Genomic DNA, 14,722 nt, shown 5'->3' with positions numbered 1-14,722 from the left:
ACGCAAAAATGGCTTCAGAAAATCTTTTAATAAGTATAACTAATGGTAATGGTAACTAATGATAAGTAGATAATAAGTATAGCTAATGATACAACATTTTGCAAATATAAAAAGATTTATATACTTTTTAATTTCATAAGCAACCATGGAGTTATTCCTGTCCTTCAATTCATGGTCCCCTTTTTTGCACTGTGTTGCTCCCCAAAAACATTTGAGAGAAGTCCTCTATTTAAATAGAGAATAGGAAGCGAGATTATTATTAATAATAATAATAATAATACTAAAAACATGACCAATGTAGCTATGATGTCTTCCTTTTTCCATTAACTGCACTATAAAACACAAATGTAAATTTTGTGAAACTTTTAAAAAGCTTGATGGAGTGAAGAGGGGGTGGAAGTTTGACAGGTATTTTTGAATGACGTGAAAAAAGACACAACAGTAAAAAAAAAAAAAAGAGAAAGACACAAGATCCGATGTTAAGCTCCCAAAACAACGTTTCCCCAGGAATTACTTACCACACATGAACATGACAATTAAGTGGTTCATCTTCTGGGGTTCATCAATTCTTTGTTTTCTCTGTTCAACCTAGCATTTCATAAAATAAAATGAGTACTGCCTTCAATCCCTCATACAAAACACGATAGACACCATATCGTTAACTGTGTCTTAGCATTTTCCATTTTACCTGAGAGCACTTGGTGCCTAAATGAAACTCGAAAAACTAAACAACATGAAAAAGAGTTAATACAAATACAGGAGTCGGTGATATTTTTAGTCAGGACAAGCTGACGTAATGCTCTAATAAAAATATTTTCTTCAGGCTCAACCTCAAAACGTGGTCTATCCAAATATACTTGTTTAACTTACCCCAGCGCAATACGAATTCTACACTTCGAGCTGCAGCGATGCAGTTCGCAGTTCACAGTTTATTTGAAGTGAGTCGAACTCTCCTAAGTTTTGGAGCGCAGCAGCTGCTAGGTGAAAACTGCGCGGCGGAGCGAAGTGTGGTCAGGACTGAACCTCAGGGCTCTTTTACAATACAGGAGAGTACCTCAGGCAAGATCTGCCTTACCTCTCGACAAGGAATTCAGTTTACCATATTACATATTTCCATATTACATATTACATATTACAATGTGTGCCATAAATCTGAAGCATAACTGGAGGTTGATCAACAGATAAATATTAGCCTAATCTATTAAGCAAAACTTATTATGCAGCTTTTTAATACAAACATAGCTGAATAATGAAATTATGCGCATACCTGCATGAACAAAATACATAAATGGAAAAAAATCATGCCATTTTGGTCAAAATACCGGGTGAAGTCTCTGTACGGTATTCTTCCAATGTGCAGCTCCACCACAGGTTTTTGGAACTACCTCTCACAGTCGAAAGTGAGCACGCGACTGGAAACTGGAATGCGCGTTCGCGACAGTGAATTCAAAGAAGTCACTTTGATTTTTTCAATGAACAAGACTGACCCCGCCTTCCGTAACAGGTGACATTTAAAATATAAGGGTTTAAATGTCTGAACACCATACCTACAAGTTGTTCGTAATTTCAAAAAAGACAATTTACCAGATAAAGTTGAACGGACTGCATGTGTTTTATGTGTAACAATTCCTAGCCATCCAGCGGATTTCAGTTATAATCTCTCTTTAACATGTCGATGCAAACATGTTGCCACTTCTTATTAAAGTAATAATACATGGAAAATTGTGTTATTAAAATCTGCCACTCGGTCTAAATCTCAAACGTGTGAAATAAAATCAATTATAAATAATAAAATGAACACATACACATATGCATGTGCAAACCCACAAACACACACTTGCTTTCTCTCTCACACATGAATTCACACTTAAATAAAAGGCAGGTTATTACAAACATAGCAGAACAATTGTTCTGCATTCACTGCCAAAAGATGAATATGCCAAATCAGCAGGGAAAGTACAAGTAGCCATTACAAGGTAAGTTAGAAAACATTTCTCTGCATGAGTTGCAGGCCACATGACACACCCAATGCCCCACGTTTAATGCACATTAGGACAAGGGTTCAAAACCGCTGATCCTTATACTGATTCTCACAAAGAAATTCCCCAGAGACAGTGACCCCTGACTGGGGAGGGGTAAGATGTGAGATGTCCTCCCCCCAATCCTACTCCTCCCATTCAAGATCAAGGGACTAAATGCTCATATGAGAGTCCTGTATTTTATGCATTTGCTTAGCAGACATCCTTATACAGTGTAACACCTCACCCACTCTGTGTATCCTTTATAAAGCTTTAATTGTAAGTGAAGATAAATCCTCACAAAAGGACATGGCAGCAGCCTCCCACCTGAGATGGAAGCCTACAACCCTGTTCTCTGTCTCCCTCTTGTGGCAAGCATGACATTTATTAGCTTTAACTCTGTCTCTGGTCCAGGTATGTCAATCAGTTGTCAGGAACAACAGTAAGCTGAAAGGAAATAAATGTTCAGAAACATTTCAAAAGCTATATCAAACGTATATTTATTTATTCATAGTCATCTGCATATATAGATGTGGTGGACAAATATTTTAAACAACCAAGCATGTGTTTTTGGTTTATGAGAACACAATAATATATTGTTCAAAATGCTGATTCTCATAGTTCAGTCACTGTAGTGTCTCTGAGTCCAACTTTACTGGTCTTCATGAAAACTGTTATTATATATAATTTCATCTTTGGAGCCACAGGTATTCTCATAACTCCAATGTTTCCACAGAGGGTATCAAAGACTGGGTTTCCCATTACTTGAACAGCATTTAAGTAAGGCAGCCAGAACATCATTGTGAGTGAGCTGCTCAGCTCAGAATACCATTGGGCAAATTCTCATGTATACTGGGATTCATCTCCACTGGATGAGACAGTTGTTTTGAAATAATACTTGTTGAGGAAGCTCAAGTCCACATGGCTGAATGCATACAATTTTAAAGCTCATATCTTATGAATGAGTGTTTCTCTGATTTCCAAAGCCAAACGACAACAAAAAATAATGTGTAAACGTTTTCCATTTACAGTCATCATAACTTTAATAAATACCACATGTACTGATGCGGGTATAATCGTGACGAAAAATTTACATCTGAAGAGAGGTGATGTTTCAGGAACAGGTTGCTTGGGGAATAAAGCACAGCATGAGAAGGACCAGAGGTGCTTGTTCTGCAGCTGTTGTCTGAGGAGTAAACTACAGCATCAGGAGGGTGACAGCCACTTCTTCACTAGCAAGTGCTGAAATACGTGACCCTCTCTCGTAAGACTTTTTGGACATCGGTGACATTGCGCTCCAGTTCTGACATCTGGTCCATCTGTTCCTTCATCCGCCTCTCGTTCTGCTTAAACTTCTTCTCAAGTTCTGCAATGAAGAAACAACAACAATAAATGCAATTTTCCGAAAAGAAAGATCTCCAGATTTTCAGTCCCCAAATATTAGCCTGGAAAACAGCTAGCAGCAACCCCACAGAAGTATTGGGGGAGCAAGTAGTGCTTGCTTTATTAGAGTTACACTGGTACAACATTTTGAAACAAGATTTTTCCTGTTCTAGTGTTTTTGTGTTTTTCTGAACATGAGAACATCTGATAGTTATGTAACATCACATAGCTACTGTCGTTATGGAGTGAATGTGTACAAAGGGACAGTGATGAACAGTCCCTGAGGATGAGAAAGGGACGACAGAAGACCCCCAGAGCAAACGCAGAGCAGTGACGTACTGTGTAGCATATTCACTCCCTCCTGGGCTTTCATCAGGAGATCCTCAGCCTGCTTCTTGATCTCTCTCGCCCTCTTGCCCACTTCTCCCAGACCCTGAGCACCTTCTCCCAGGGAATCCACTTTTTCCTGGAGTTTCTTGTATTGGTCCTCTGCATCCTTAAGCTCCTGATATGCCAGTGAACAAGTGAATTATAAGACAGCTCAGCAAAAGAACCACTGACGTCACAGGCTACAACTGGAATGAATGGAAGAAAGACCCTGAATCCATCTGTCTGCAAAGACAGGTGCCATATTTTCAAATTACCTCTAAGTTGTGTTGCACAAGGTGCTCACTAGAACATGACAGCTGATCTAGTTTTTTTCAGAAAAAAACTGATTTCTTGAGTTATGCACCACACGTATTGCGGTATGACAACATATTTTTTTAATGAAAAGGATTCATCTCAGCAGAATCCTGAAATATGCACGCAGACACCCAGAAAATGTGGCAATGTCTGCCTGTCTGACCCTATAGTTTGCTCTTTCTATACATATGAGAGATTTAGGGCTCCCAGCTGAAAAACATCTGAATCAGGCATATTGCCAACACCATCTTTGCTCATAGAAGGATGCAGGCACACATATACACGCACACACACATATGCGTGCACACACATATGTGCACGCACGCACACGCACACACACACACACACACACACACACACACACACACACACACACACACACACACACACACACACACCTGATCCAATCCCATGGCCGCCTTGGTGGCATTGTCAGCTTTCGCCTTGGCATCCTGCGCCATTTCCCTGTTCTGCTCTGTTTTTTTCTTCAGGGACTCTATCCCCTTTGAAAGATTGGCCAGTCGCATCATGGCATCCATCTGTTTGCTTTCTATGTCCATGAGTTTGTTCCCTACCTGCACGAAGGGAGTGGTGAGAGAGGTGTACTGTCAACACTCTGGAACTAACAGCATTCTGGAACTGACAGTGAAAATACTTACATCTCCCCACAGACAAGCGCATGCACACACACATATAAACATACGTACACATACATGTAAATGCATACATACATGTAGTTGAATGCTAGTACATGGACTTGATTTATTACATCTGTTTAGCATCAAAAACTAATTGTTTGTCATCATCAAGTCTTTTAATAGGAACCCACTCAAGGAGATATGCCATACCGCAGAGGTGGCAGTCTCTGTGTTATTGAGGCTCTTCTGGGCCTCCCCCAGGGCCTTCTCTGCATTTTTGATGGCCTTCTGTGCATTATCCAGGGCCTGCTTTGTTTGGTTCGCAGTATCCTTTACCCCCTCTGCCCGCTTCCTGTACACAGAGCAAGGCATGGTTATACATCTCTTTCTTCTAAGTTACACTGCCACATTCCTTGACACCATTAAGCCAGCACTGTATCACACATATTGGACAAAGCACTGAGAGTGTCCAACATCTACCTTTACAACACATTATTACTGCTTGCACTTAAGGAAGATTCTTACTCTAACAAAAACTGTATTTTTTACCAACCCTCTCTAAAAACTCTACTGTCACACAATCACTATACCCTCACACTCTCCTGTTTCCTCCCTCACTGTACTCTCACACACTCTGTCACATACTCTCTCTCTCTCTCTCTCTCTTACTTAGCATCCTGGGCTTTCTGAAGCAGTTCCTTGGCTTTGCTGAGCTGCACAGAGGTGCTGTTGAAGATGTTCTCCACATCAGTGAGGTTTGCGATACTGTCTCGAATTTCCTGCACCAGTCGTGCCAGGACACTGCTGTTCACTGGTAGGCTGATAGCCAGGACCTGCTGGGCCACCTTCTCAATACTCTCCGGGTCTGCCCCTTCCTCTGCAAAACATGTCAAGGACATGTCAGACATCACCTCTAGGGTTCCTCATTATCATTGTAGTTTCAGACAACTTTCCTCACAAAAATCAGGGTTCCTTTCTGAACATATGTAAACATACATGGCATACAAGCATAAAAGGTTTTGGCTGAATCTGGAATAAATAGCCAACTCTGTTGGTAAGTATACACCAGGCAATTAAGTCATGGCATTGACAATAATATTAATTAAATTAAGATGTAACATGAAAATCATTAAAAATTAAAGAGTAATAATGTTGCTGTGGGCATCCTTTGGAGTGATGGTGTCAGATTGCCAAACTACTAAATTTGTGTTCTTTGTGAATTTTGGTCATATTTCAGCTCTCTGTTGGAACTTGGTTCTGTGCATTTTAGTCTATCTGTTTCATCTAATACTCACATGGAGGCAACCTTCATTCTGGACCATACAAAGAAAGTAAATGTATTTGAAAAACAGATTAGTTTAAGTTGGTTAAAAGACAAGATGAGAATAAAAAGATGAAGAAATGGCAAGCAACAGAAAAATTAACATTTGACTAATGTGATGGAGATCAGGGTGTATGGGTCAAATAAGGACAGTGACATCAAACACTAACAGCTCATTTTCTGCATATGTGTGTGGGAGGGGGGCACAGTGAGCTAATCAAGTATCTCATTGTTAGTTATTCCATGTGGTTGCAAAGCTCACAGGTTCAATACCCACCCTGACCATGCACGTTACACTAACCTGTCAAGAAGTCTCGGATCTTCTGGATGAATGTTTTGAGTTGGTTGTTGGACTCTTCAAAAGAGTCCTTATTTTTCTGTGCCTTCTCCAGGGTTCCCATGGCCTTGGTCTTCACATCCTTAGTCAGCATCTCAATGTCTTGGAGCTGGAAACAACAGTTCCGAACAGCATTATGGATATTCGCACACATACAGTACGCGCATAAAGGGGGGCACGCACACAAGTGCATCCCATTGCACGCACAGACACCACAACTCACACAATCACAGTATGACAACTGTGACTGATCTTGATGTATCAAGTGTGTATCTTCGACAAGAAATTTTCCTCTGGGTTACTCTTCTACTGAAGGAACAAAATTAATTCACTTCAGTGGTTCTGAATATAGAAAAGTGACTAAACTGGCATGACCACGACCAGTCCCTCACACACAGGAAGAGCTGGAAACACTCGCACCTTCTTGGCGACCCTCTGCAGCTCCTCGCTGGCGGCGGTGATGTTATTGGTGGCGTTGGTGGCCTGTTTCAGAGCCCTGTCGGCTGCGCTAACAGCACCTCCGCACCCCTCCCCTCCGCACAGCCTCTGCCCCGCGCTGTCACGGCAACCGGCACCCCCGCACAGGCTATCCGGGCAGCTGCCGTTGGCGCTGGCGTTAGCATGGCCGCCGCACACCTGGATGGAAGTGTACGTGGAGAGACAGAGGTCACTGGGGGAACACTGGATCTTCAAACAGGTATGGAACTTTCATTGGTACTTTCATTGTCCCAAACTTTATTGTTCAGGTTCTCAAGAACAAAAAAAGAAGGCTGGAAGAGAAGAGAGTGATACATACAGTAACTTTGTTTTGTATGGTGATTGAATATAGTTATGTGTTTTGCAAAATGCTATGGCAACACAATTTAGTGTAATGTATGAAGCTAACTGGAATTAAAATGAACTAAGTGGGCAGACTGATGGTTTATTTTCCAGTAAGCAAATGTGTGAAGGAGGCTGTGTCAACAAAGGTGACAGTCAGTGAGGACATTTCAGGCCAGCCACATCACAGCTGCTCCTCACTAGCACAGCTGGATGACATTAATAGGCTGCCCCCCTCAGATCGCTCACCTTGTCGCTCACGTGGTTGACCTTCTTGTCCAAGTCGTTGGTTTTATCCTGCAGCTCTGACAGGGACTTCTTCTGGGCAGCCATGGACCGCAGGAACTTGTCTCGTCTTTTGTTGAGCAGGTCCTCAGCCTGTTTGCGGGTCTCCTGGGACTGCTTCACCGGACTATTCGGACCCGACACCGAAGCATTGCACCTCCGCTCCGCATCCTGGGACTCCTGGTAGTACTTACGCACATTCTCAAACTGTTCTGGTGTGAAGAAGAGAAAGAGAGCGGCTCTCAGCGAATAACCACATGCAGAAAGGCTTACAGTCAGATGAAGAAACAGGAGTCCAAGAAATCTATCTGTTCTCCTAGGAATGCGACTGATAACATGCATTGCAGCGACCATAAGTCAGCTTCAGAGGGTGGGCCCATCATAACCACATGCCAATGTATTATATTAACTGACGAGACCTAAAGGGTTCCTCAAACAGATGTGCCACTCTCATTGACCGAGGTCTGGATTCAAACAACACTTCTCCGAAAATATTGTATTTGCTCTGTTTAAATACTGAATTTATTGCTACATCTTGTTAATTAATGCATACATCATTAAAACATCAAAGCTGTCCTGACTTTTTGGAAACACATAATTTTCCAGAAATTAAGAAACTAATCATGGAATGCAGGCATAGATCTACTGGTAAAACATTCATACTTATTTGCTTTTTGTTGCTTTACTTTGTAATTTGGTTGAGGGGCTGAGACTTAGGATTGGATTCTACAGTGAAATTGTGTGTTCAGATGTCCTGTTCTATTTCCTCCAGCTCCATTCACACTGCACTGAACATGGAACTACTGGAGTTCATTTGCCAAAGGAATTCCCACATGGATAAAATGTGTTCATGCAGTGGGTGATTACCAAGGTCAGTATTTTGGTTTAAATACCTTGGGAATGTCAGGAAAACTAATCCTGTTGACAGCCTTCGATATGAAAGTGTTTCTAGGGGAGGGGGAGGGTTGTGCACTGTGCCAGCTACAGCTCGAATAAGAAGGAGAAACCTCTAATCAGAGGGGAGTGTGATAGATAGGAGAGGTGGAAGAAGCTAGCTGATTATATACAGTACCAGTCAAAGGTTTGGACACACCTGACTAAGATAATGGGAAACATGCATTCAAAGACATTTTGATCTAAAGACCTATGCTTAAATGCTTGAACTTTGTTTCTTAGACAAATATAAACAGCGAAGTGTATGCCTATGTATGAATTTCTTCTTATTTATTCTTATCTTTAAAATATTCTTGGCTTTTGAAGAATCTAAAATTGAAGATATTGATTTGTTTAACACTTGTTCATCACTGCATAATTCAATTTGTGTTATTTCATAGTTTTGATGTCTTTACTATCATCTTAAAATGTGGAAAACAGTAAAAATAAAGAATGTTGTGTCCAAACTTTTGACTGGTACTGTATACTTTACATGATTTTAGGTATTGCTGTAATTAGTTTTAATATTACTATTTTGAGTTCAGGCTGTTTATGACTAAATATGGCTACTAACCTTATTTCAGATATAAAGGTCTTATCTTGTCCCTGTGGGTTCAGTGTGGAATTTACCTGTGAAGCCGGCACTGATGAAGTTCTCCAGCTCCCGGCGCCGCTGGGCCAGCGTCGCGTTCACGTCCCTAAGCTGCTGCTCCATCTCAGTCAGGTTCTGCCGGAGCAGCCTGTCCAGCTCCATCGTGCCATTGAGCTCCAGACCGATTCCCATCAACCGCCCGTCAGTCAGAGCAATCTCCGTCCTGACACAGAGATGAGAGACACACCAGAGCACTGAATTAGATTCGAGCTATCCCCAACTACACTCGGCTAGTCCTAGCCATCGATATGACAAGAGTTTGTCTATCTATCTTTCATTATAACAAGATGTTATAATACAACTTTGTGGAATCTGGTTTCACTGAAATCCTAGAGGAAAGAACAATGCTCTTTATCCAAGCTCTCTACATGCCCAAAATCAGGCAAGCTAGAGAGCATGTGCCCAAACAGACCCTGGATATCAAATTGCAGGGATGTTTCCAAATCTACATCATGAAATATTCCCATAAAACACTCTAGATAATCTTGACTGTATTGTATGTGACTCCATTGCCACAGGTCCGTTAATGCCATTGCTATTTTATGCACTGTAAAGCAGAGACTAGTGTGAAGTGAATTGGGATCCGCACGGATATAGTTGTGGATATGGTTGTCTCTACCTCAGCTCGTCGGTGAACTGGCCGATCAGCTGGTAAATCTTCTCCTTGTCTCCGTTGCGGATCAGGTCCTGGATGAGGGCCAGCTTTTTCTCCAGGTCCCTGATGCGTTCGTCGCTAACACCCGGGGCAACCCCGCTCTCCAGGATCATCTGCACCGTTTGCCGGATGCGCCCCAGCTCCTGCTGCAGCTGGCACACCACGTCGTCCCACTGGTCGAAGCAGGGGTGGCAGTGCACGCATTTGGGGAAGGCGCCCGTGAACCCGCGGGCGCACTCGTCGCAGCGCCTCCCCGTTGCCCCCTCCTTACACTCACACGCCCCCGTTGTGCGGTCACACTGTAGCGTCTCTGAGCCCAAGGGGTGACAATTGCATTCTGGGAAAGCATCAGGAAGGGGAGAGAAACACAAGCGCCGACACACCAACTTGAGAGTTGCGCAGTTAATTTCTTATGTCAACGTGGTTGACATGCATAAAGATTTTCCCGTGTGTTGTAGGTTCACAAATTGTACCTAGTGTAATGCTGTGACAAAAAAAGAATACAAGGCACTGTGAATGCGCTTGAAAATCCCAAACACTCATAAACCATGCTCTTAAAACCCATCCATATGGTTTGTGTTCAGCATGTCCAAGAATTTCCCTGGGATTATGTCTGCTTGTACAATTTGTACAATTTCAAGCTCTGTTAGATAAATATGTAAAATGATAGCAAGATAAAGTGCTGACAGCCTGTTAAGAAAGCGTGAATGTGGTGAGGAAGCAGTGAATGATGTATGTGGAGGTGTCTGCAGTACGGGGTAGTGGGGTGGAGAATGTTGTCTTTGGCTCTGTACCATGGCACTGGACTTGCGGGTCTCCCCAGTGTAACTGCTGGCACTCGGTGCACTGCCTCCCTCCGAACCCCGGCTGGCACTGGCACTGCCCACTGAACTGGAGAGGGGAGGGTGCAGTCACAGAACCAATCCAAAGGGGAAAAACGGGAAGTGGCAAAAAACAAGCGCGCAGAAAGCAATGCAAACAGGAAAAAAAAAGTGTAAGAGAACATGCTTATGTCTGCAGCAACTGTTTATGTAGGAGTTAGGTGGCCGAGTACTGAGTTTGCTAAAGAACAGTGCTGTACCACCCACAGAACCCACACAAGACAGAATGGCTGTACTCTTTGTGCTCTGTTTGTTTGGGTTTTGAGTGATACTCTGATAAACTGCTCTTTAAAAAGTCACGTATAAGCCTGCCTAATGTCTAAATACTGTCAATGTCTGCTGCAAACTGAAGGTTGCTCTCTTTCCCCCTTTTCCAAAGAGGAACATACTGTGCATTCTGACTGTTTATGTTTTAAACAGCATAGTGTGATTTGTAACCTTCACCTTGAGTAGGTGTAGTACTAGTGTAAACTAGTAGTACTATATTCTTGGTATGACTTGGTATGAAATTACTGCCACAGTTAAACGCACTGCAGTATATTAAATCTATGAATGTTATATGTAAATGTACGGCTTACAACGTAAGTGGCTTATAATCAGTTACTTCAAAAGTAACAGACACACCCCATAGATGATTGGAAGGGAAACACATGTATCTCATCTGTGTCTTTGCGGATTCCCCTGATGAAATGTGCCAATTTGAGAGATTCAGATAACCAGCCCCAGCGATGCTACCATACAGTGGCTCCTCCTGCTGCTCTTGTGGTAGAGCCAATCCGGAACGTACCATGTTGCAGTGAGGGGCGTGGGAGTGCTCTGCGTGGCAGCCACATGGTTCGCAGCCATGGTCTGTACCAAAGTTCCAGTGGTGTGGGGTGCACCGGTCACAGTTGTGCCCTTCCACGTTGCTCCGGCAGGGGCAGGCCCCTGTCCTCTGGTCACAGTGGCACAGTTCACCATTACAGAACTGCGAAAGGGTGCCTGCCGTCACACATGTGCACCCTGAGGAAAGGAAAGGACAGAACAGGACACGCACATATATTAGAGACATCCATGACAGGGCAGGAGTGTATAGTGGTAAAGAGCAGGGCTCGTAACTCTTAAGGTTGCTGGTTCGAATCCCCACTAGGGCACTACTGTTGTACCCTCTGGCAAGATATTCAACCCAGAACTGCCTCAGTGAACATTCAGCTGGATGGATAATAACATGGATAGCTAAATGGGTAACATGTAAGAATTGTAACCTGTGTAAGTCACTCTGCATAAGACTGTCTGCTAAGCAATTAAGTGTGCGGAATGTACTAATTAATGACCCCACAGTGAGAGACGCAGCTCATATCCAAAACAAACAAGACTGCAAACAAGGCTGCAGCTGCCTACAGAGGCACAGCACAGTTGGGGCATGACACTGCAGCAGATACATAATGCAAATTGACAGACTTATTATAACATTATTCATCATCGTATGCATAATATTCAGGTCTGTCCATCACATTTGCATAAATGCAGATCATGTGCAGGGACTCACGTCTGCAGTCCTGCGCCAGCGCGTTGCCGTAGTAACCCAGTTTGCACTGGGAGCAGGAGGGGCCGTCTGTGTTGTACAGACATTTCAGGCACTGGCCTGTCCGTGGGTCACACGACTCGGGGTCCTGGGGGTCGATGTTGTTGTTGCACTCGCACCTGCGGCACTCTCCACCTGGTCTCTGCGGGTCCCCGAAATAACCGGGGGCACATTGGTCACAGCGAGGTCCTGAACAACCCAGGAAAAGGAGAGGGCAGGGCATGGCAGAGGTTTTAACCAAAGCTGTAATGGGATTGTCCATACAGTTTTCATTCTGCACAGGTCATATCATTCTATATAGTTTATTTTGCTTGTGATCATCCTGTTTATATGAGCTTACATGAGTTTATACTCTGTAGTTTGTTTATAGCTTTGGTCTTACCAGTCTTTTTACCAGAATTGATCAGGCTTCACTACAATTATTTCTCCTTTATGTAATAATTACAGTGTCCTGCAGCAAATTATTTGCAAAACACTAAACACAAGATAGATATTCACACTTATTAATCAACAAATGCTGCCTTATCCTAGTCTTACCCATGACTCCACAACATTCCTTTCACACCTAGAGAGAATGCTGTGAGCTTGCTATATGGAGTGGCATTATTGCCATATAGCAGTGAATGGCAGGAATTCCATTCAGGGGAACAGTACATTTCCTGCTTCACTGGCTGTTTTTCAATCTCTTCTCTTACATGTTTGCCATTTTGCGGTACTTGTAAACTGTATTAACTCCTCTGCAACTTATTTGTTTATTGAGTTGAAAGCAACCTCCATGTCTCCTCTTCTGACTTGTTGCAGCTTCCTGTCTCTGGGCATATGATCAATACTTCTTGTCCAGCTGCCCAGACCTGTGCACCCCCATCTGCACAGAGAAAAGATCTGTGCTCACCTGCGTACCCTTGCCTACAGCGGCAGACGATCTGGTTGGAGGAGTGGTCGGCGTAGCAGGAGTCTCCGTTGGAATGCCCGCTTCCTGGGTGTCCTGGGCAGGGGCACGGCCGGCAGTGCTCCCCAGAACCAAGCGCGGGGTTTCCGTAGAAACCATTCATACACCTGGGGTGGACACACAGAGGAATTCTCTCATCCCTGAGCAGGGCTCAGTTATGCAACTGAATATGGGTATAGTAAGACAAACTTTGTTTTACTTGTGTTGTACTCTGCCTTAGTTATAAGTTGCTTTGGATAAAATTAATACATTTAAATTAATAAATGTAAATGTATAATAAGGAAGCAGAAGTACAGAAGTATGGACAATAATGATGGAAAATGCTGCATTCTCCATCATTTATGTAAACTCTCCCCTGCAATCGTAACCTCCCTGTTACCACACCACCGTCTAGTCCTGCCTCAGCCCTCGCCTCACTCTCACACCCCTGCTCTGGCTGCTCACCTGTCGCACAGGTGCCCCGTGGTGTAGTCCCTGCACTGCTGGCACGATCCCGTCCGGGGGTCGCAGAGCTCCGCGTGCCCGTTACACTGGCAGTGCCGGCAGTTGGGGAAGCCCCACTGACCCACCTGGCAGTCGGCACACTGGCGCCCTGACGCCCCCTGGTGACACGGACACTGGCCCGTCACGGGGTCACACTGGTGGCTGAGGGACCCTTGGGAGTGGCAGTCGCAGGCTGTGGGAACGCCAAAAATGTGAATTTGGGTCACGTGATCAGACATGGACGCTATGAATCCTTAGTTCGAAAGCATTCTGTTTAGATGCATAATACTGTATCAAGATATATTCACAAACACAGACAGCCTTCGCTTCCTTCACAGTGTAGAATAACATATCACCATCTGTTGTACATTTCGTGAGAAGAACAAGCTGACTGGTTGGAATGACAGCTGTTCTAGAAACAAATTAGTCAAGAACAAACTTTTAAAACTTTAAACATTTTACATTAAAACTTCAGGGTAAACCTTATATAATTTTAACTTTTTAATTTAAAAGGCTTCAAAGCATCTCTTGCATCTCACACTCTTTCAGTGTGCATTTACAAAACATCTACAAAACATGTGCATCATGTGACTGTAGCAACAGCCCTCACCGATGCAGCCATAGGGTCCAAAGCCATACGTCCCTGGAGCACACTGGTCACAGCGGCGTCCTATCACGTTGGGTTTACACCGGCACTGACCTCCGACCTTGTTGCATTCAGCGCTGAGTGACCCTTGGGGGTCACAAAAGCAGGCTGGAGCGGTACCAGGGGAGGGGGGACACAGAGGAGGGGGGTGGGGTGGTTATTTCACACTGTATCAAATAGGCAGCATCTTGGCCACGGGAGAAAAGCACAAGTTTGCAGAAAAGCTATGACAGCCAATGTCAGACTAGAGGAAACCAGAGAAAGAAAAAACTCAAAGCACAGACATTTTCTATCACACAAAAAAACACATTGTGGAGGACAGCAATCACAGTGCATGATCAACAGGCACGCACCACTTGACACACAGTTATGCTGGAAGGGGGTCAAGTGCAAAGAAGGTAGGATGATCCGTTTCACTTTAAGAGCACTGCGCAGGGCACAGACAGACGCTGCTATTTTCACACCTGAGTTATT

The 14,722-nt window shown here is 43.6% G+C and overlaps 2 protein-coding genes across 4 annotated transcripts in view; both read right to left on the bottom strand.

Annotated features, from left to right (window-relative positions):
* The window catches only part of lamb2 (laminin, beta 2 (laminin S)), a 35,499-nt gene extending 34,105 nt beyond the window's left edge, over positions 1-1,394 (bottom strand). For 2 of the 3 annotated variants that reach the window (XM_036532934.1, XM_036532935.1), the window contains exons 1-2: positions 1,268-1,394; positions 519-588 (exon numbers count right to left, since the gene is read on the bottom strand). In XM_036532934.1, the coding sequence (XP_036388827.1) occupies positions 519-588; positions 1,268-1,303 (106 nt within the window). In that variant the 5' untranslated portion in view covers positions 1,304-1,394. Of the gene's footprint in view, positions 1-518; positions 589-870; positions 947-1,267 lie in introns of those variants that run through there. The other variant, XM_036532936.1, reaches the window with a different exon arrangement.
* Positions 1,395-3,141: 1,747 nt separating this feature from the next.
* lamb2l (laminin, beta 2-like) overlaps positions 3,142-14,722 on the bottom strand; it is a 44,981-nt gene continuing 33,400 nt past the window's right edge. The window contains exons 20-35 of the mRNA XM_036532632.1: positions 14,213-14,356; positions 13,564-13,795; positions 13,063-13,226; positions 12,135-12,359; positions 11,394-11,608; positions 10,520-10,616; positions 9,690-10,062; positions 9,049-9,233; positions 7,450-7,697; positions 6,802-7,017; positions 6,346-6,490; positions 5,393-5,600; positions 4,934-5,075; positions 4,484-4,660; positions 3,741-3,906; positions 3,142-3,384 (exon numbers count right to left, since the gene is read on the bottom strand). Coding sequence (XP_036388525.1) covers positions 3,251-3,384; positions 3,741-3,906; positions 4,484-4,660; positions 4,934-5,075; positions 5,393-5,600; positions 6,346-6,490; positions 6,802-7,017; positions 7,450-7,697; positions 9,049-9,233; positions 9,690-10,062; positions 10,520-10,616; positions 11,394-11,608; positions 12,135-12,359; positions 13,063-13,226; positions 13,564-13,795; positions 14,213-14,356 — 3,071 coding nt within the window. The 3' untranslated portion in view covers positions 3,142-3,250. The remainder of the gene's footprint in view (positions 3,385-3,740; positions 3,907-4,483; positions 4,661-4,933; positions 5,076-5,392; positions 5,601-6,345; positions 6,491-6,801; positions 7,018-7,449; positions 7,698-9,048; positions 9,234-9,689; positions 10,063-10,519; positions 10,617-11,393; positions 11,609-12,134; positions 12,360-13,062; positions 13,227-13,563; positions 13,796-14,212; positions 14,357-14,722) is intronic.

This window comes from Megalops cyprinoides, chromosome 7, assembly GCF_013368585.1.
Source record: "Megalops cyprinoides isolate fMegCyp1 chromosome 7, fMegCyp1.pri, whole genome shotgun sequence".
In the NCBI taxonomy this organism is placed as follows: domain Eukaryota; kingdom Metazoa; phylum Chordata; class Actinopteri; order Elopiformes; family Megalopidae; genus Megalops; species Megalops cyprinoides.
This window is presented reverse-complemented; position numbering and strand designations above follow the sequence as displayed.